The sequence below is a fragment of the Pecten maximus genome, chromosome 4 (genome assembly GCF_902652985.1).
Source record: "Pecten maximus chromosome 4, xPecMax1.1, whole genome shotgun sequence".
NCBI lineage: Eukaryota > Metazoa > Mollusca > Bivalvia > Pectinida > Pectinidae > Pecten > Pecten maximus.
In genome coordinates this window covers 42,326,922-42,350,315 of record NC_047018.1, presented here as the reverse complement: position 1 = coordinate 42,350,315, position 23,394 = coordinate 42,326,922, and the positions used below count along the sequence as shown (strand labels likewise).

The window sequence follows — 23,394 nt, the reverse complement described above, 5'->3', positions numbered from 1 at the left end:
ATTCAAACATTCTCGTTTTCATCAAATTGTTGACATCTGTAGGTCTTTTAAATTTATTGTCGATGTGTTGTTAATACAAGATTTTTTTTTCAACTTAAAATTTTTTCAGGTTAAAGTTTAAAGGCTGATGGAAGGGAGACAATTCAAACAAAAAACACAACACAATAAAATCTATATACGTTTTATTTACAATTGAATATTTTGTTGATATGGATTGAATCCTAAAGCTGTATAATAATCGATCCGAAGAGTCTTTGATTGCTGTAGCAAATAAATCAAGTAATCTGCTACATCGTAAAAGGTTCCCAAGGGAATGTCAACATATCAGTATATCACAGCTTAATTCAATTCTTACACCACAAGGGAGCACGGTGGATCTTTGTTAAATTAACTTCAAAAAACATTATCACTGCATTGGTGAAACTTAATTGCATACAGGAACTTCATCTGCTTTTGTTTTCTGTTTTCATTTTTTGTCTTCTGAAAAGTGAAGTCAATTCGAGTTCTTCAAGAAACAATGGCTATATATGTCTCTGACCAAATTATAATCCACAGTTTCAGAGAGTCAGCAGATGTAGGATTGACCGTACTAGTGGTAAGTGTTCATGTCCAATTTTCATTGGTATCAATGTTTCCAAGTTAGGTCTCAGTCCACTGTTTCAACCACTGAAATTAGAAATAGAAAATGTTCATAGAATTTTGTTTCTTGAAAAAAAAAGAAAAATAAGAAAGATGCTGACCTTGTTTATGAGAAAAAGACTCTTAATTTCTATTTAATTTAAGGACTTATGTCAAGTGAAAACTGAAAGTTTAAGTAAATGTCATGATAACTTTGTCAGCTTAACCTGACCTTTCTGCATTTTTTAACTAGGCAAAATGACACAGTACGAAAAAGATACCAGAGATGCCAATCATCCATTTCATAAAAAAAAATAACACTGACATCTGAATTCTTATGAAAAATCACAAAACTGACATTTGATAAATGTTATTGAATATTGAACGAGTCCTAGAAAGATTTCTTTTTTAAATCACAGTAAATAGATTATCATTTTAAAGAATTTCAAAAAAAAATAAAAAAAAACAAAACAAACTTATTCAACAGTTGTACCTGTAATGTCATAGTTAGTACCATACATACCGTTAGGAATGTTGACTTTGTTTGATACTAATACATCCGCCTGTATGTGTGTCATATTCATGTACAAAGATTCTGGGTTAGACTGTAAGAAACAAACATGTCATTGTCATTAATATTTATCATTTAAACTTTAGTCTTCAACAGTTATGGACCCATTAAAAACATCAAATGTTGCTGCACAAAATTAATATCATTCCCCCCCCCCCCCCCCCCCGATCTAAATGAGTTTTTAATTTTTCATGTCCCCACAAAAATTTGTTCATCCTTTGTCCATCTGTCCATCAAACTTAGTTCAGTTTGTGAGGTTCACATTTTTTAACAGGATACTGATATTTTGCATGATATTCTTTTGGCATCAAACTTAATGTGCAGTCAAATTGAAAAAAATCTTTAATTATTTTTTGTCTACTAGATCTACATTTTACTAATATGTGCTAGCTGAATTCTGAATAATTTTACAATCTGAGTAAATGAAAGCTAAATTAAGTGATAAAATTTTGTACCAGCGTATCTAAATTTATTACAATATCAAATTAACCATCATGGGTCAAGTTACTATCATCAGTGAACTTACCATGAAAATATTGTACAATACTTCCCCCATGGCTTCCCGAACATTCTCATCAACAATTGGGAAGGTCCGACACAGATACTGTGAATTAAAAATATGACTGTATTTATATCTTCGTACCATTTTCGATTACGATATTTCTTTTTTTTTTTACATTTTGCTCAATTTTGATAATTTTTGCATAGTTCACACTACATTCAGGAGACAACCAATTAGGAATGTCTAATTAACATGGGTACTTAGAGGAAATAAATATACATCGTACAGGTATTTATATTGTAGTTAGATTTGTATTTATGTATGTACAAGCACCTGGTATATTATTTGATAATTAATCAATTTTGATAAATTCTTATTACTGCAAATGAGACCATTGACATAAGTAAAAATTATACAGCATCTCTGATTCTTGTTCCTTAACCCTTTCACCCCTACTGAACATATTGGACTTCAAATGATGAATGAATGGCAGAGTCCACTAACAATTTTTAGGGGTGAAAGGGTGTACATGTGCACAAATGGTATGATTGTAAATGTGACCTTTTGTGAGCTGTGAGATTTTAGTACTTATCACAGATGTAGATATTAAGAAATGTCACCTGGTGTAACAATACCTACCTCTAGTGACATGCTGGCCTGTCTCTGGCTGTCAGCGTGGTCCTGGTTACCCATCGCATACAACAAATTGTGGGTCACTTTCAGCTAAAATAAAATAAACCAGCAATGCTATATTTCAACTTATACAAATAGAATGTTTTAATTGAAAATTTATCAATTAACTTCAGTAATAAATTATACTACATGTACTTAGTAAGAGAATTTGTGTTTGTAGTACCAACATATATACATAAAAAACGAAATTTGATTGAAATTGGACATAAATTTTGACCAACTAGAAGCAGGCATTTTGTGGTCATTTTGTTCAGACAGGAAAATGAAAGGTATAATTGAGAAGAAATTTTAATGAAATCAGATAGTAAGAAAATGATGACCAATTGGAAGCTGAAAAGCTGGTTACCAGCAGACCCAGCCTGATATTCCTTGACTTAATTAAATTGAACTGGCTATTTTTCATGATACTTTTGTAGGTATAGTCTAATTTTACACCATACAGAAACATACATTTCAACCAGCTATTTATAAACTCTAACATGGTCACCTGTCTGAAAACTTAATGAGAATATTGAGCAAGCAAATTGATACCTGGTAGCCATTTTGTGTACATAACAAGCTAAGGTGGCCAATTTTTGGAGGGTGAGGTTGGAACAAATATCTGTAGAGTGAAGTATGAAGTAGTGCTAGTACATATATATTTGAATACAATGTGTGCACTGGAACAAAAAATATAGTTTGAAAAGCTCTTTACCCAAGCAGAGGCCATGATGGTCAATGTACATCTAATTGACAAATAAATATGGGACAATTGCAAAAATGTGTTTGCTCTTTCATTATTAATCCCAGTTTCATTACAATTCAGCAGGTGATGTTTGAGAAAGTCACAGTCACAAGCTCATGCTTAAAGAGATAGGAAATGAAAACCAATAGGGCTCCATAATAGTAAAAATAGATGCATATAGTAGTATGAAATACTATTAAATTCTTAATTGTAAAATGAGAGCAAACATTCAAGCTTTTCCCTCCCAATTCAAGAGACTTATAAGTAAACCTAATTTATATGTTCTGTTTTGATGGGCTTAATAAGACAATTACAACAGTTTAAACGGCAAAGTCATTTCCGATTCATTATTTCCTGAAAGCTTAGTCTTAATGTCTGAAGAAACATAGCATACTAACTTCAATTATATCTTGGGTGCTATAAATTTAATTATCTGATTATTATCAAATACTTCTTCAGTTTCCGTTGCAGTAGCTAGGAGCCAAGAGGTCTCCTTGACTGCGACCAAATAACTGATAAAACATCTTGATAAAATAATTGTGTAATACCTGTATTAACTTCTCTGCAATTTCGTTTGACTCCCTCTCAAGAATCCTGTTAGGGAGAGATAAAAATAATCATATAAAATGCAAAATTCAAGGATGTGATTAAATTTGTATTAATAGTTTTCAGAGTCTTTGTAATGGTTAATGATATTGTTTCCTTTTACTGTAAGTTATATATGTTTATGTAAGTGTGATTGAGTGAGCACTTACCCAATAGTTTTGGCGGCGGCAGCCTGTTGTACATAAACTGGCAGTGGGGCATTGATCTTGGGTACATCTGGGTCTGCCAACAAAAAAAATCATACCTGTTACAACCAGCTGGTCATCAGTATGTCCTGAGTGACTCTGTGTCTAATATAGATAACCTGTTGTAATATGTATATATATATATGTATTAACCAATAAAGGGCCATAACTCTGTATATACCATCGGGAGTAGACTGGCCCCCTGTCTCTAGAATATTAAAATCATAAATAAAATGAAGATTTATGATTTTGGTCTCTAGAATATGTCTGACTCTAGATTTGTATAAGTTTCAAACTAGGAGAAATAATCTAGTATTTGAATTTAGCTGAGCAATTCTTAGCAAAAACTTCTGGGCTGGTGGTGGCCACGGTGAAATAAGAGGCATAAAAAGATATTTTAGCAAGATGTGAGATTGTCTCTCTATAGACAAGGAAGTGATGTAATTATATGCATTATATTGTGTTTCAAATTTCTAGAGTTGATAGACTGCTGGAGTATCAACTTTTACACTTAACCGTTAATATGCAGCATAATATACTAATCATACCACCTAAGACATATTTTTGATAAATTATACAATAACCAGGTACAGGTTGGATGAGATACACCTTGAAAGTTTAACATAATGTAAATAAACTAAAGGTTCATATAACTATGTCCTCAGTGACAATAAAATGATGCATTGAAATATGGTCCCTACTGTTAGACTAAGTACTGCCTGAGGATCATTGAGCTTACAAGTCATTGATCACCACCAAAGTAAGATCAATACAAATGTATATGCAAACCTTCCAGGATTTCGGGTCTGCGAATGGTGTCCTCCTTGGATGGATGCAACAGGCCTACCAGGCCTTTTTGTAGCAGAGCTGCAACTTCATCATATGCCATCAACTCCTTGATTAGTTCAATTCCTACAAATAAACACAAAGACATCATTAATACTTCATAAGATAAAAAATATACTGCCTTGATTATCAGACTTTAAATTCATTCATTTATCCGTCAATGTATTAATATTTTTCCATCTATCCATTCTATAATTAATTTTTATTACCATTGTCAGATGCAGAGTTACCATACAGGAAATTAAGTGAAAAAATGTTTTTATACAATGTACATGGACAAGACTAATTTTAAAACAGGTTTACACCCTACCTTCAAACTGGACCTCCAGATGCAGAGTCTTTAGCAGGTTGAGAAGTGGCTCCACAATGCTGACATTGGCTGTCTGTACTATTGGCTAAAATAGATAATTTCTCACTTTAATCTGATGTTGAATTGTCTAGAATTCTAATCTGAAAGACTAAATTTGATTTTTGTAAAGTTCAACTCCATGATTTTCACATTATGAAAATTGTAATTCAATTGATGTCTCAGAAAGATTCTGCATTGTAGCAACAATTCAGAGATGTATTACAATGCTACAATCCTGTTGACCGAGCTGGAAGATTTTATGTCACTAGTAAATTTAATTTTGTCAAAAATTCTTCAGTAATTAAATTTGGGTGTGGGCATTAGATTTTTTTTTCAGAATCTGACAAGGGTCTGAAGTACTCAAAATATCATATTGTAGAATTACCAAACCAACACTCGTACACGTACCATTTGTAATTTACTCATTTTCAAATAAATTTAAGCATTTGAAATTATCATTTAAGCTAAAGAAGACTCATTCCAACAAATTAATATGTAAAACAACCCTGAAAACCTTATGCATGTAATTGGACATATCTTTTTGTAATTTGCAAAAATATCAACAAAACATCACCTTTAATTCTGTCTTTCTTTTTTTCTCAAAAATCACAGAAAATAACAGGATTTTCATCAACTGAAAATGTCTATATTATAGATATACCATGTACTATATATCTGTAGTAAATCTTTAAGAATAATCCAATGGAGGAAAATTTTAATGTTAAGGCTGGAGATAGTTATCACACCTTATGGAAGGAATGACAATGACAAAGTTGGTATAGTTATACCTGTACAGTGCGAAGCGATTGTGCTGCCATCTGCTGAGCCTTTGGAGAACTACAGGGAAGAAGAGCAATAAGTCCCTTGTAGACCTGTGTCTGGAACTTCGGGTTTCCTTGAGCCAGCATCAGCAGCAGGTTTCGACAGGCATCCTGAGTTTCCTCTGTCTTTGACTTGGCCAGACACTCAGCCACTGCCCTGATACCTGGTAGAAAAAAAAATCTGAAAAATCAGTCTTCTTTAACCACATATGCATATTTCAAAGGCAAAATATAATTTCTTATCATTTTAGACTTTTTTGGGAACATAAAGATCCAAACACAGAATATTGCATGGATGTGTACATGTATAATCGTTTTCATTGGCACATTACACCTCACCCATAAAATGATCATCACTTTGAAAATAAGTTATTAACGTATCAATTAATTTATCATCGTCATCATCATCATCATCATCATCATTAGTACATCTCCCTTGTGTGATACTTACCATAACTTTCACAGATGAGTTCTTTGTATTTTCGTCCAGCATTAGCAATAGCCTGCAGGCATTTCAGGGATTCAAGTTTGTCAGCCTCCTTTGCCTGTTTTAAGCCAATTATCTCAAGTAATGTTAGAACTCCTCCAACCTCCAGAAACTCTGCCATAAACTTATGTCTGAAAATGACAAAATTGTAGTGGTAAGATAACATTACATGTTTTAAAATGTATTCATTTTCTTTTTAAATTTTTTATGTGGCTAATTAAACAAGATTTATTGATAGATAATATAAAACAATTATTAACAAAGACAGTTTATTTGTACAGTTATATATTTTTTTCAATAAATACCAGCACAGGGACTTGGCATAATTTTCCAAATAACGGTCTATATATGTATTATAATTGACACTATAATACATATATGGACCATCATTTGGAAAATCGTGCCAAGCCGCTGTGAATACCAGTAACAACATATCTATAGGAATTTACATTAACTTAAATCTCTGCAAACGGGAAAAAATTATATTGTAAATCGTATATTTTTCCCGTTTGCAGAGATTTAAGTGATTGTTGTCATCGGAGGCGTTGCATACCTGTTCTTTTTTTATAGTAGATACTCTTATTTTTTATATGGTATTATATCTCAGTTTACTGTCAGAACTTCAGACGCCTGTGTACTGAACCTCATATTTCCATGTTTCCAAAGCATATATATCACAAGCATAATGCCTAGTCATATTTATGATAAACATTATCATGTACAGACAAATCACTGAGTAATTTCTACTAGAAATTTCAGGGCAAGAAATATAATTTCAGTATTACTGGTCCTTCGAGGCAATTTTGGGTTAATGAGTATATATATATATTGAGTACCCCAAATCAAAATATAATGGTCCAGTCAAACTGAATAAGTAGCATTTCTATAATTGAACTTTTCTCGTCCTGAATTTCCTTGCAAATTGTGTACTTTATGTATATATATTATATAATACATATATATATTAAGTTATATTACTTACCCACTTGAAGCTGACAGAAATATTGATATTGCCTTCAACTGGTCATTCAGACTGGTACCAATCATATATCTACTGTGAGTTAAGCATTTCTGTAACTGAACTATACTGTGCATACATACCTATCTCAATTAAACATAAAACTAATGCAATAAGTAGTATATTGTTTTATAGTCACAATGAAACACAATTGACATTTAATACTATATTTACATGAATATAACAGTTTGATAATATTACCTGAATGTAAAAAAGTACTAAATTTACATGAAAGTAAAAAGTTTTAACTCCTTCTAAGCCATGTAACTTACAAATGGGCTGATGTATAAATATTATTAGCACAACTATACTTAAATCCTGGTCATTAATCCTTTCTATTTGTAACAAAATGTTAATTTTTAAATGTTTTTTTGTTTGTTTTTGCATATATTGTATCATAATATAAATATTATGCATTATGAGTCAGTGAGATTAATTACTAGATCGTGTTTATAATTGATGGTAAAAGGATACGTCAGTCGAAGCCATGCTGTTAATCTTGCTAGAAAAAGACTTGCAGCCTGAGCAAACTCCTGTTCAAGCTCAGGACCTGTCTTGTTTTGATTTTGTGAAATGAAGTCTTTAAGAATTTTTCCTCTGACCACTTTACTTCCTTTGTCCCATTCTTGAAGAAGGCTCATTACCTTTGAAATAGCCGATTGCTGTTTCGCTGACCCCATAGTTGCGTTATTGTCACGAAATTACGATTTCTTCTTGGCTCAATTTCAAAGATTACATTCACTGACAACTGAGCAGCTGAGTGGTTTGCTCACTGCTCAGTAACAGATGTAATGAAACTCAAATAAATGTATACTTCTGAGCGTTCCGTAGCGTCGATCAACATCAAACACGATCTTAAGCATTAGATAAAAGGTTTACATCTTTAAAAATAGTTAAATCCTGATGCTGAACACGTTCTTCTTGTAATACCGAAGCTCTCACCTTTAACGTTGTTGATATTTGTTGCTACACGGCCATATTGGAATTTTCATATTGTAACACTGATTTTCATTGGATAAAAGTTGCATGTCTCTGCCAATCAAACTACGCGTTATCATTTCCGGTTTTGTGCAAATCCAACATGGAGAAGGGAGAGGACGATTTAGAACTTGACTACCACATAACATTTCCTACCCCGACTTCAGGAGATGTTTTCGATGATGACGATGCGGATTTGTTGCACGATTTCGTCGATGTTAGCGGAGAGGTCGTTGAACCTGTTGTCATTCTTATCGGCTGGGCAGGCTGTAAAGACCAGTATCTTGCAAAGTATAGCAAGATATATGAACAAAATAGGTGTGTATATATGCATTTGTATACTTGTCTTCCGCTGACCTTGCCCGGTAACTTTTTAAGTAAACTGCATAAGCACTTACGAATGTATTGTGACTGTGATAACAACGCGCATGAGGGGAAAGGTTGATGATGCAAAACACGATAGTCGAGCGTGCTTTCAGTTTGACCACGGGCATGTTTTGTAGACCATGCCCCCTGTGGTTTGACACAGGTTGGACAAAAGTCACAAATCAATACGCATGCATACAGTGTACATAGCGTTCACTAACAAAATACTGCACGTAACACTGCTAGGCATTTTATTTTCGAAATAAGGAGTCGTATGCATTAAATATTATACACATGCGGCTTGATGCCCAATTATTAATACACCAAATGTAAATTGTATTTTTTGTGTGTGTACAGTGTGTATGTATGTACATGTAATAAAACAGTGTATATACATGTATGTAATATTTGTACTGTCAAGTCGTTCATATTTTAGTGAAATTGGAATAAAAAGATACAGCATATTCAACAAAATGTTCATTTAGTGTTCTCAAGTGTCTGTGAAACAGACAAAAATGTAATACATTGTATCATAATTTAATTACATATGTAGGTACACTGTTTTCTACATAAAAAGTTCACCAGTCCCAATAAGTGGATCCCACCTTTTACATTGATACTGAGACATGCAAAAATATCAGTTTACAAGTCATTATTACAAGTAAAATTATTCTAAACAAGTCAATGTCAACTGACTGACAAGAATGTGTACACTTTATGATTTAAATGGTCAAGTCAATATTTGAACATATATTTCTGCAAAAGAAAATGATTTTAGCAGCAAAATCACTTTTAGTTGGCAGCCATGCTATGATGGTACTATCATGTTAAAAATACTATTTGATGTAACACTTCATGTACAGTCAAACCTCGATGATTCCAACTTCGGTGATTCAAATTTCTCGCTGTATCAAACTTTTTGCTTGGTCCCGAATTTCCTCACTATATAACGCTACTAACAAACCTATGTATGATTCAAATTTTTACAAATCGGAAGTTTTCGATGTATCAAACTTTTTTCATGGCCCGTTATATAATTAGCTATGAGTAAGTTTTACGGAACAGTAAAACAAGATCAATTTTAAACACGAACAGTTAGCGATGTCTTCACTCATATTCAAAATGTCACGTTTTAAATTTATACATAAATATCCATGTAAATGGATTATTTGTCATCAATCGTGCATTTTCCAGGTGATCATGATCAGAATTTCATATTTTATATGCACGTAACGTAAACAGGTGTCTTCAGCAGAAAGGATCTGTTAAACGTGATATAGATAGACAGATACATAGTTTAATTAATAAAAATGCTTAGGTGTAATTGTTGAAAAGTATTTTTATTTTGTTGGGTTTGAGGTAAATTAACTAAACTTTTCGATGTGAGTCTGACAGGCGATGATCAACACGAAGACACAGAGGACATGTAACGTTAATGGCTAAGGTCATTATCAAGAAAACACTGATCTTTTGTCAACCATGAATAATTTGAAGTCCCACTGTTTCAAAATTGTTCTATTTGTCACTTGAGCTTCGAAACATCGAAGTTTGACTGTAATAAAAATGTAAAAGTTTGGTCATGATCAAGATGTTTGGGTCAAATTTCAAGGTCAAGCATATGCATGCATTATATCAACATTATCAGGAAGATTGGTCAGAATCATAGAAGTCATGATAGATCAGTTGTAAAATTGTCATGGTCATCAAGTTAAATGGTAAAACAATTGCTATTTATTTCTACAACAAATTGAAGATGTTGTGGCTTGTTTGGGAATTTTATCAGACAAAGTCAGGTAATATCTATTGTATGCAGTGTTTAAATTCATAACATCTATGTCTGTTTAATATCTTAAACATATTTACATAAATGTATATACAAAACATAATGGAGAAATCAGAATATTGTGGGGTTTTTTCATGGCAATAGATATATAAATTTATAATATGACTATCCATATATACCCAATACTATTTTTGATTTTGATTTTTCTAGCATATATATGTGACCTAGTCTACATTTGCATAAAAGAAAGGCTTTGTGGAACACATGAAAAATATGCATTCTTTCAAGTGAAAATGATAATAAATCAATAATTGTTTACAAAATAAATTAATTTACATTTCCCTTTGTTTGTTGAACATAGTGACTTGTATTCATCAATTATATTTTCTTTCAGTTTCTTATGTCTTACAGCATCCAAACCAAATTGATTGCATCCACAACTACTTAAACATTTTAATGAGGCTTATTTTCTTTCCTTTTTTCTCCAGGTGCATAACTATCCGTTACATTCCTCCTCGAGAAATAACATTCTTCAAACCTCATCTTCTCCATGGAATAGGGATTCGAGTACTGGACTTGATCAGTGACTTCAACTTGGAGGAAAGTCCGGTCTTCTTCCATATCTTCAGCAACAACGGCGCCTTTGTGTATTCGGAAATCTCCAGAATTCTTCATTCAGTGGAAGGCAGGAAATACTCCAAACTGAAAGTGAAAGGATTGATTGTTGACAGTGCACCGGGAAAACGCAGAATCTTAAGAGCTGCCCAAGCTTTTGCACTCTCTACTGGCAATTCGGGTTTCATGAAAATGGCCTATTTCATAGGCATGGTGACATACTTATTCTTTATGAGAATTTATCTGTTTTTGTCAAGAATTTTCAATAGATCTACTGGCATCACCGTAAATCCTTATTCCGTATTCGAATACATCAAAGAGGATAAGGCACGTTGGCCACAGTTGTACTTGTACTCCAGATCGGATGAAATCATTCCTCACACAGACGTCGAGGAGATAGTCAGCTACCGGCGGGACAAGCTTAAACTACACATCCAGTCTGAGTGCTGGGAAACGTCAAAGCATGTGTCAATTCTGAGGGATAATCCCGAGGCATATGCTACCAAATGTTGGATGTTCATAGGGGACTGTCTCAAAGAGGATAGGGACGAGGCTGCAGGTGGTCAGACATTGTATACTCGTATATAACCATATATACCAATGTCACAACCAATGTGACCTTGACATATTTTGCTTAAAGGTTTATTCATCTAAATAGCATAACTAGGGATATTATGCAAGCCTATACATGACTACTCTAGTTCAATTGACCAGAAATAACTTAATCAATTATCAGTATGTATCATGGCCAACCATGGGTTTTGCTGTTGATATGTAATCTGTTAAGCTACTTGTTAATTCCGACAAAACATGCGTAAAATGCAAATTTTAGGAGATCACATCAAGCTCATGTAAATCACATATATCGTACAAATACAATTGTATGGCATATAGAGAAACATTTCAATTAATAAAAATGCCGATATTAGATACCATTAAGACAACTGCATGGGCAGAGTAAGAAGAGTGTTTTCAAGACAAACAGTTAAACTGCGAGGTTTGGGCTATTTTTAGAAATCTGCATATTTTACCTCAAACTCTGTGAAAACAGTCCTATGTTAAGAGTTCTTCGATTTCATTGTGTATATAATAAAAAGAGCATTTTTGATGATTGATAAGCCTTCATTTATATGCCATATTTGTGTGATATTATTCACAGTCGCAATTTGCATAATTGAAGTACAAAAGAGTACCAATGATTTCTGCTTTTATGTCGAATCCAGAACAAATTTCCCCACAATTTACCTGATATAGACACTTGTTAGCATAACGACAGTTACGACATGACTATATTGTGCAATATACATGATCTTAATGTGTTCTTCGATTCTGAAACTTGCATTTTTTGCTGAAATTAAGAAGCAGCTTTACAAATTACATGATGGCAACAGCAAGACTCATAATTATATATAATTAGCCATGCTATATTCTCACATTTGACAAAGTTACTTTTGGTCCATTACACCAGAGTAGGGCTTTATGCTATTTACATGAACCTTAAATATATATGTAAATTTAATGCAACGCATGTACACAGATCCTGCTCTTATGGTAATTATATAAGAGCATTGTGAGAGGGTCAAGGTTTTTTTGCAAATTTTATGTGTACATTATGTACTTGCATTGAATGTATTAGAGTTCACTATTGAGGAATTTCCTGTATGTATGATATGCAACCACAGGGGCTTGACATGTAGTAATGTATGTAATTTATGTAATGTATGTGTCACATACAAACATGTCAGGCCCCTGTGTATACAACCTGAATTCATGTTCTTTAATATATTTAAGCACCCACATACATGTACATGTTTTACTACTTGACCATGTGTACAAAATTTGATTGATAATATAAGTGTGTAAATTTACATATCCAGCTGTGAATTTTGCATATTAATGTGCTACATTCCTGTCAACTTGCCATGCTAAATACCTATAGATATTAGAACAATGACCGGACAGAATCGATCAATTATAACCATTTCATTTACACTGAACACAAACCCATAACCTTGATTTCAATGTTAAAGGTATACGTAGTAAGTGCAATCTTCAATAAATAATTATACAGCTGTGAACAGAGCACTAGCCAAAATCCAGAGGATGTCGTACAATCATCAATATTATTTAAATTTCTTCCTTATTTTGCAACAGCCTGTGTTAGCATGAATAAGAAATCATTCCTCCTTTTGTTCTTCAGTAAAGAAAATCACATATATATACCGGTAATACAATATTTATTTTTCGTTCAGACTATCTTTTTATTTTTTTTCTCAAGACTACATGTAGATCAATGGAAACAGCTTGTTTTCAGCTGTAAATGTTAATACAATTAAACATAGAAAATAAATATCCCTGATTTTGCATTTCAAATTTTGACAATACTTTATTTTTTTACTCAAAAAATAATTTGTTTAAAGAAATGAAAAAAATAAAAAGGAGCAAGATTTGTATGTACACATAACAGTTATTTTTTATAAATAATTTGATGATAGCAGAAGTTAGGGGTAACATATTATTTCAGGTGAATATCTCTGAAATCGTCCAAAATGAAATGTGATATATGATCTATGAAGATGTACCTTCATTGTATATTTCGAGAAAAAAAAGACAATACAAATTATGACATACTTAGCTTATTATTTAAGTTTAATACACAGGGACTTGACATAATCCTATGACCCAAAATGACAAATTAACCTCGGGGTATGACGCCTTGATTTTTGAAAAAAAAATAACCTTAAGATCTGACCTGGATCACTTATTTTTGAAAGAAATTATCCCCGGGATCTGAATCCTAGGCAACTTATTTTTAATTAATTTTTCATTCCGAGTCATAGGAATGTGTCAAGGCCCTGCACAAAGGATGATCTCTATATCGAAAATAGTCCAACTGTGATATAGTTTTATATGATTTAACTATAAAAGATATAGTTTAACTCGACATTTAATATATATTTGATCCAGCAATATACAGATTTGGATCCATTTTGTCCTCTAGATCTGTCTTGCAGTCAAAGCTCAGTCCATTAATTAAGTTGCTTCTATATATGTACACTGTAATTCAGAAAGCTTATCCCACATGAAATTAATTCCTAAGCTCCTTTTTCCCAGTTTGTCATGACCTCTTTCCCAATTTGTCATGACACATTCGCGACCAGTTTTGATACAATCTTGATATATTTGCTCATTTCTTGTAATTTGTAAATTACAAAAGAGTAAGTTGATCAAATTTTCAAAGCAATAAACCTTTTTAAAAAGAGAGTAGCATAGAATTTCACAGTGTATCAAAATGTGATATATTTTTTTTCACATTTACTATATATGTTGTAATTAGAATTTTTTTCCCAAAATGTCCTAGTTCCCAGGTAAAGTTGATTGATCCAGTGTTAAAGAAGTGGTATCATTATATTATAATGATAGATCTATATATTTCAGATAGTGTTGTTGTTCTATTTTATTTGCTCAACAGTAAATTCCTGTGAGCCAATATATAGCACACCGATAGCTTATTTGATATATACTTTCCATTTTTTAGTCAGATGTTTTTTCAATTATAACTGGTTGATGTCATATTTGATTTCTTTTTATAATGAAATATGTTTTTCTATTTTAACCATATATATACTAAAATAAATATTAAGTTTTGATAGAAAAAGACAATTATTTCTAAATTTAGAAAAAATGTTTAAAACAAATATAAATACAATTAGTTCTTAATTTAGAAAAATATGTTAGATATTTGATTTTTTTTCACTTGATATTGCTTTTAAAATAAAATTGACTACATGGTTTGAAATGATTGAAAAATTGTGAGAGGAATTTGTGAGCTTATTTATATATTTTCTTGTTTTTTGCGCGTTGAATTGAAACAAATTCCTAATCCACAGTCTATACCTGTGTATATAACTGTATAGCTTGGGGTTTGTGACAAGTCCCTGTGTTTTATTGGTTGTATTAATCCCTTATTCTGCTTTATTAAACATGTACAGCTTTTGACCAATGAAAATTAATGGTCTTTTAAGTTCTGCAGACAAAATATTTTATCATAAATTTGCATAATACATATACAATGTAGTAGTATCATTTTTTTTTACTGAAAAGCCATACTATCCAATAGATCTTTTTTTTCCTCCAACACAGGATTGAGGATTTCTTGCTAGTGTTTTCGTCACAATCGTATAGTCACACAATCACCATTGTATATATGTTATGTTTGGTTTGCCCAGTTAGTTTATATATTATGTTTTTGTTTTCGTCTTTCATGTTAAAGGATTGAGCAGATTAGTTATATATATATATAATTATAACATTTTTGTTATCAGTGAAATTGTATGTTTGATTTTAGAAGTTGTACCTAAAATGATCTGTAAATTTTATATGTGTTATATGCACGCATGCATGTTGGGTTCTAGCCAGATGGGTTTTTGAATGTCTAATTTGCTACAAACTATACACTGACATTAAACCATATTTATCCTGAGATAATCCCAAGAGACCATCACATCACTTGCATTTAAGGTAATGTGCTTATCTGAAGGGCGGTGAAATAGGTTTTTGTTAGCTTAGCTCACATGCGTTTAATCATGGGTGGGCGCTTATTACTAGATATGGACTTATTAACAGTCATTGGCTTATTGCCAAATATAGGCTTATTGTCATACATGGGCTTATTACCAGTCATTGGTTTATTACCAAATATGGACTTATTACCAGTCATTGGTTTATTACCAAATATGGACTTATTACCAGTCATTGGCTTATTACCAAATATGGGCTTATTACCAGTCATTGACCTATTATAATTTATCAGACATAGTATTATCAACAGGTATCAGCTTATTGCTAGATATACAGTATTTAGTCTCCTAGTCTTGTATGTGATATTATGTGTATTCTAGTATTACAGTTCTAACTTCTATTATAGTCATTATTTATGTATGTATACATCAACAGAAACAATATTAAAATGAGTCTGTGTACTTGCAACAGCACTCCTTATTCCTGTTAAAGGACAGTTTTTTTGCTTGGGTTACCTCCCCTGGTACAATACTACACTTCAAATGTCTCTTGCCATGCAAAGTGGTTCCATTCAGTCTGTTTCAAAATTATTTTTGAGACAGATGTCTAGTCTGATCAAATAAAAATGAAATATTTCATTGTCCGATGCAACAATAATTATATATCCAATTCTGCTTTTCAGCTGCGATATAACATGAAATATTTGTTGTATATAAACTTTCATTGTTTTCTTGGTTGCTACGGAACCACAGATATAAACGCAACAAATATTGTTGTATGTAGTATTGTTATATCATTGGTACATCGGCTAACCAAGAAAGTTTATAACTATGAAATAATTTGAAAGCTCGAAACCATGAAAGAAAGTACACACAAACATTTTGTGTTATGCAGTAAAACTGTTCGAACAACATGGGTGTTTACATAGTTAATATTTTTCAGTTATAAAACTGTTCAAAGAACACACATATACAAATGTACATGAAACTTTGTTGTTTTTCTTTGATTTTTTAAAAATTATTATCTTATAAGTTACTTTTCCAGGTAACCAAAAATTTACATGTAAAAAATTAGTTTTTCTTGCATTTGAACAATTATTACCTTCTTTGCCTAGCATAGTTTGTCAGCTGTGTCCTCTAGTCTGCAAAAAGGGTAGTACTATTGGTTATAGTACATATGGAGATTTTGATCAGGGTAGACTTTCCAGGAAAATTGAAATTATTTCTGTACATGATCAGAGTATTTTTTTATTATTGTTATGATTATTAAATTAATTGTCTTGGAATAATTTAGATGTGTACTTCTAAAAAAAAAATTTTATGTCTAAACTTTTAGTTTACAATATACATTTTGTAGTTGAATTTTTATATCATTTTATTACCGTAGAGCACTGAACATTCTTTTATTTTGGTTTGATCATAATTTGAGTTTTTTTTTTTTCTTTCCATATTTTTATCATATATGTAGTCACTTTGGATCAAGAGTATCCAAGAATCAATAAATATAAAAAGTGTTTGTTTATTATGTTTATTATATTATAACATGTTCAATTTTTTGAGTGTATAGTTATCAGAATAAGTCAAATTTAACATTATTATTAAATTCCAATTTTAAATTTTTTTTTTTTTTGTGGCAATTACTTTAAATTCAGTCAGATATTTTTATTTTAAAATCATCATTTTATGAATTCTTTTAGATGTACATTGTATTCTTAATGATAATCGACGTTTTATTTCATCTTGCTTTAATAACTTGACTCAGTTGTTCAAATCCTGGTAAGTCAAATGGTTGCTCAGTCAAATTGTAAAATTACAATAATTGGTATATTTTTTGAAAAATATGAAAATTAACAAATCTGTAATTTTGTATTCTCTTCAATTTATATTTGTCTTAAAACATGTTTAGCGTACACCAAATGCACAGGGGCTAGATGCCTTCCTCTGACCCAGATTAACTATTTAACCCCAGAGTCCGAACCCCCAGATCTCAACCCCAAGGGTGTGACCCTCAGATCACATATAGGCCTAATTATCTTGGAGTTGAACCCTGTGGCTCAATATTTTATCCTGGGTAATAGAGGTGTCAAGTCCCTGTGTCCAAATGAAAGTTTAGATATACCGTTGTGTTAACCAGGCTTTGGAACCAGGCCCAAGTTAACTTAAGTCTGTATTTGTTAATCTCATTTTTGTCTTTATATTTACATGTGTTCTTGTCATTGTTGTAATTTACTGAAACTTATGGATTACAGATAATTTTATGTTCATCTTGTCAACAAATTTAGCCTCTTATTGAAAGTTTATAATGGAAATAAAGCTTATTTTGATTTTATTGATTAATTTTGTTGTCATTGTTGCGTTAGGAATACAGTCACAATCTTAAACCTAAACCAAAGGGTAATCTGGTGGTACAGTGGTAACACACTCGCCTTTCACCTACGAAGCCAAGGTTTGATTCCCCAACGTGACATCAATAAGTTTGGGGTCATGCACCTGCTTGACCACGTGGGTTTTCTTTGGGTACTCTGGTTTCCTAACACATGTTCAGGCGCGGATCCAGGTTTTCAAAAGAGTGTGTGTGCGATTTTTTTTCTCCATTTTTAGCTCACCTGCCCGAAGGCTTATGCCATGGTGCAGCGTCCATCGTCCGTCCGTCTATCCGCCCGGCGTCAACTTTTTCATTTAAACAACTTCTTCTCAATAATCAAGAGGCCCAGGAACTTCATATTGGGCCTGTAGTATGCTGGGGTGAAGGGCTACCAAGTTTGTTAAAATAAATTACTTTGACCTTCATTCAAGGTCACAGGGGTCAAATAGGCTATAATCTTCAAACGACATCTTCTCAATAACCAAAAGGCCCAGGGACTTGATATTGGGCCTGTAGCATGCTGGGGTGAAGGGCTACCAAGTTTGTTAAAATAAATGAACTTGACCTTCATTCAAGGTCACACGGGTCAAATAGACTATAATCTTCAAATGACTTCTTCTCAATAACCAAGAGGCCCAGGGACTTGATATTGGGCCTGTAGCATGCTGGGGTGAAGGGCTACCAAGTTTGTTAAAATAAATGACCTTGACCTTCATTCAAGGTCACCTGGGTCAAATAGGCTATTATCTTCAAACGACTTCTTCTCAATAACCAAGAGGCCCAGGGAATTGATATTGGGCCTGTAGCATGCTGGGGTGAAGGGCTACAAAGTTTGTTCAAATAAATGACCTTGACCTTCATTCAAGGTCACATGGGTCAAATAGGTTATAATATTCAAAGGACTTCTTCTCAATAACCAAGAGGCCCAGGGACTTGATATTGGGCCTGTAGCATGCTTGGGTGAAGGGCTACCAAGTTTGTTCAAATATATGACCTTGACCTTCATTCAAGGTCACATGGGTCAAATAGGTTAAAATCTTTAAAATACTTCTTCTCAATAACCAAGAGGCCCAGGGACTTGATATTGGGCCTGTCTGTAGCATGCTTAGAGCCAAGAGCCAAGACCCGATCTTAGGCCAATAGTATGCTGGAATGAAGGACTAAAAAATATATTGACATGAATAAACCTAGCTTACTCTGATATTTGAATAAAGTTGTTATCAGCATAGTATCTGTAGAAATGACCTCAATCAACTGCAAATTTGCTGTAGAGCCAGGTGAGCGATACAGGCCCATTGGGCCTCTTGTTAAGGCTATAAAAAAAATTCCTCCTCCGAAAGGAGGGGGGGGGGGGGGGGGGTTCCTGACCCCCATGAACACCCCTTCCCCCTCCTGGATCTGCTAGTGCATGTTGGACATTGAACAAAACATGCCTTGGGAAAGGGGTAGATTTGGCTAATTAAGGATTGATTGTCAATTTTGTTGCTTCCATGGACTGATGCAGGGAAGTGAAAATCGTGCAAATGAAGTGAACTGTGGTGTTCATTACATCCTTGTTATAAAGAACACAGGGGTGTTTGTTTTTTTACCGAATTTTAAAATTCCCAGGTCAATGTCATGTTAGAATCAACCGAACCAAAGTCAGTATATGAATTACATACACATGGACAATAGGTTTTTATATAAAGGGTATTGTCTATTGTACAGGTACGGGGAACATGATGCCCTTTGATTCCTTTATCAATGTATTGGCAAGCTGCCAACCAAAGATTTTTATAGCTCTTTGTGACCTCGAAATCGTGATGTTTATGCAGAGCTCAGCATGTAGGCCTACCTAATTCCCGTTATATCTAAAAGTGCTCAATCTGCACTTCCGTGCCTTGTATGTTCGACGTCGCCATGTTCCCAACATAACCCAATCAATTTAAATGGTTAAAAACAAACACTTAACCTTAGATTAATTGCAACAAGTCCGTAACGGTAGATATATGAAACAGAAAGAAAAGAAAAAACGAAATTGGGAACGCCATTTTTCACTCTCTTTGTTAAAAAATAAATGATAAAATTCAAATTGGACTTACAAGATAAAATCTTCTTTCTAATATTTGATTGGTTGAAACTAAATGAGGCCAGTTGGAGTACACTGCAGATTTACCAAAATATATGTGTATTTCTGAAAGTTGTCTTTCAATCATTTCATAAGTAAACGATTAAATACAATTCAAATTATTTCCTATCGCGGTATGGACGATGTACAGTCGTCTATTTCTGTTATGATCTGATATCGTATTTGTTGCCCAAATTTCATGATTTAGGACGATTCAACTAAATTTGAATTTTCCCCTCTTTGCAACTTACGTTTTCTTATGACACTGAGCTACCTTACTTTTGGCCTTTGAGTCGAGCGTTCGCTCCTGTGAGGAATGTTTTGGGTTTTGTCCCCTGGCCGAGTTCGCAGTTCTTCTATCTCCTGGCCGAGATTTGGTTTGGTTTATTTTGTTTAACGTCCTATTAACAGCCAGGTTTAGAAGTGGAGGAAAGCCGGAGTACCCGGAGAAAAACCACCGGCCTACAGTCAGTTCCTGGCAACTGCTCCAGACAGGTTTCGAACTCGCAACCCAGAGCTGAAGGGCTAGTGATGAAGTTTCGGGATATCCTAGAGTCTCTAATATAGTGCATTGTAGATACTGCTATTGTTTACCAGTAACTCGCCGTGTTTGTTAGTGGGGCGATGTGTATCCCATTGCGTACATACCACCGTAAACGCAATAAAAATGCCCTTCAATTAACACCAAACAATTCGTTGATATATCGTACGAAGAAAATGAAATTTCCATAATATAGCATACATGTAGTATCTACCGTCTACGAACTCCATGAAAGGACCGATAACTAAATCTGACTGTACAATTATATACAATGTCATCAGCTGTGACGTCCGACTTCATGATGTCGTTTTTAGCCCACCATCATCAGATGGTGGGCTATTCAAATCGCCCTACGTCCGTGGTCCGTGGTCCGTCCGTCCGTAAACAATTCTTGTTATCGCTAATCCTCAGACAGTACTGGAGGGATCTTTCTCAAATTTCATATGTATGTTCCCTTTGGTCCCAAGTTAAGCATATTTCATTTTTGGACCAGTTAGAAAGCAACATGGCCGACAGGCAGCCATCTTGGATTATGACAATTGAAGGTTGTTATCGCTATTTCTCATAAAGTACTGAAGGGATCTGTCTCAAATTTCATATGTAGGTTCCCCTTGGTCCCTAGTTATGCATATTGCATTTTTGGACCGATTGGAAAACAACATGGCTGACAGGCAGCCATCTTGATTTTGACAATTGAAGATTGTTATCGCTATTTCTGAGAAAGGAAGGAAGAGATCTTTCTCAAATTTCATATGTAGGTTCCCCTTGGTCTGTTGTTATGTATATTGCATTTTGGGACGGATCGTAAACAACATGGCCGAGAGGCAGCCATCTTGGTTTTTGACAATTGAAGTTTGTTATCGCTATTTTACAGAAGGTACTGAAGGAATCTTTCTCAAACTTCATATGTAGGTTCCCCTTGGTCCCTGGTATTTCATTTTGGGACCAATCCGAAAACAACATGGCGGACAGACAGCCATTATCGCTAAATCTCTCAGAAGGGTCAAGGTCACTGAGGACCTGGTTGGAGTTTGTTTTCATGTGCTCTATCAAAACCTCTATTTACTTGAAAAAATCAGCAACTGTTTAACTTCTAGTTTGAGGTGTGGTTAATGATTATACTTCACAATGGAATGTGCATACACTGGACAGTGAATTTCTTTGGGAAAGGTGATTTTGATGAGCTTCAAAATATTTCAAAATACTAGACTGATGATCAGGACTCCACATGGTTGAGTGACCACACTAGAAAGACTACCATCAGCCAGGTAAACACAACAATGTTATAGACAATTTGATCAGCATGTATTCTACCTGAGCAGTCAAACAGCCATTCTTACATATGTTTTGATTTGGAGTCATAAGTGACTCTCTCCTGTATCATAAATACTGACCAGTTGATATTTATATTGAAGAGAACTCTACCTCAGTTATTGTCTACTTCCAACATGGCTGCTAGTAATCTAAGGAGTGGTAGTACAAGTGGAAAAACTGCTAAAAATAATAACCCCAGATTGAGTGATGCTAATTTAAAATCCGGAAAACTATCAACTGATGAAAGACTAGATGAAATCTGCGTAGTGTTAGCCTCACTTAAAGATGACATGAGATCTCAGATAAGGGCACTCGGTGATGAGATGAAAGCTGAAAATAGAGATCTTGTTGAAAGGCTTGAAAGTAGAGTGATGGACTTAGAGCTAAGAAATGATGTTCTTAATAAGAAAGTGACCCTGTTGGAGCAACAAGTTATTGACCTAAAGGAAAATCAAAGAAAACAAGAGTGGGTTGACAATGATATTGAACAACAAGGGCGAAAAAATTCTATTAGAATAATTGGTCTTGAGGATAAAAACAGAAATGAAACTGTAGAACAGAGTGTAGAAAAGATAGTTAATTTTGTGAAAAACAAATTGAAGGTGCCAATTACTGAGGCTGATATTGATACGGCTCACAGACTTGGACCGTATACTGGACAAAGACCGAGAAATCTGATATGTAAATTTACACATAGAAGGAAGAAAATGGAGATTATCAGGAACCGAAAAATTCTCAAAAAGTCAGGAATTGTCATCACAGAGGACCTCACTAGGATTAACCAACAAAGACTGAAATTGGCCTATGAGTTACCTTGTGTTGAGAAATCCTGGAGTATGGAGGGTAAACTTTTTGTATTGCTGAAAAATGGTAAAAAGAGACAACTTCTCTACACAACAGAACTGACTGAGGAGTTCTTGACAAATGACAGAAACTTCCCAAGGAGCTATTAATATTTCCGTTGTGCAATCTTTCAAGGACAAGTGAACTCTGTAAAACTTTTGACTCATAAAATACATAAATATAGATTAAGATATGCATGCATTTACATATATGTTTTACAAAAATATGTAATCTATATAAAGAATTATTTTAATATTCTGGGTAGTTCAAATTAATATAGCTTCAGTATTATGTTCAACACAGAGGAGAGTTAGTTTTACTCCTAAAATGTACTTATATATAGTGAAGTGTTGAGGCTATTCATGAATGCGAGTCGAAACTGGATTAATACTTATACTAGTTAATGCAAGTATGTATACTCTTCTCAGTCCGATAAAATAGTAAAATTATGGTGGCATTTTTTAGGGGTTTTCTTTAGCCCATTATTTTTCTTTTTTACTCCTTAGCTGTACTGTATGGATCTATGGTAACTTCACAATTAT

At 33.5% G+C, this 23,394-nt stretch overlaps 2 protein-coding genes across 2 annotated transcripts; one reads left to right on the top strand and one right to left on the bottom strand.

Moving 5' to 3' along the window:
- Positions 1-165: 165 nt before the first annotated feature.
- On the bottom strand, positions 166-8,507 carry LOC117326138 (armadillo-like helical domain containing protein 1). The gene is made up of 12 exons (XM_033882770.1): positions 7,895-8,507; positions 7,385-7,453; positions 6,367-6,533; positions 5,883-6,079; positions 5,056-5,140; positions 4,689-4,811; positions 3,864-3,936; positions 3,657-3,702; positions 2,331-2,414; positions 1,716-1,793; positions 1,142-1,223; positions 166-666 (listed from the first exon to the last, which is right to left on the bottom strand). The coding sequence occupies exons 1-12, from the start codon at positions 8,098-8,100 to the stop codon at positions 647-649; spliced, it is 1,230 nt and encodes a 409-aa protein (XP_033738661.1). The 5' UTR covers positions 8,101-8,507; the 3' UTR covers positions 166-646.
- Positions 8,502-14,807, top strand: LOC117326139 (transmembrane protein 53-like). The gene is made up of 2 exons (XM_033882771.1): positions 8,502-8,716; positions 11,036-14,807. Exons 1-2 carry the CDS (start codon positions 8,502-8,504, stop codon positions 11,748-11,750), a joined length of 930 nt encoding a protein of 309 aa, XP_033738662.1. The 3' UTR covers positions 11,751-14,807.
- Positions 14,808-23,394: the final 8,587 nt, after the last annotated feature.

Bases quoted from the DNA above. Each gene is read 5' to 3' on its own strand.
- LOC117326139 (XM_033882771.1), top strand. From the start codon at position 8,502: ATGGAGAAGGGAGAGGACGATTTAGAACTTGACTACCACATAACATTT. The intron at 8,717-11,035 runs GTGTGTATATAT...TTTTTTCTCCAG, and splicing joins AAGATATATGAACAAAATAG to GTGCATAACTATCCGTTACA.
- LOC117326138 (XM_033882770.1), bottom strand. From the start codon at position 8,100: ATGGGGTCAGCGAAACAGCAATCGGCTATTTCAAAGGTAATGAGCCTT. The intron at 6,534-7,384 runs GTAAGTAATATA...TGTCATTTTCAG, and splicing joins TTTCTGTCAGCTTCAAGTGG to ACATAAGTTTATGGCAGAGT. The intron at 2,415-3,656 runs GTATTACACAAT...ATTTTATTTTAG, and splicing joins TTGCAGAGAAGTTAATACAG to CTGAAAGTGACCCACAATTT.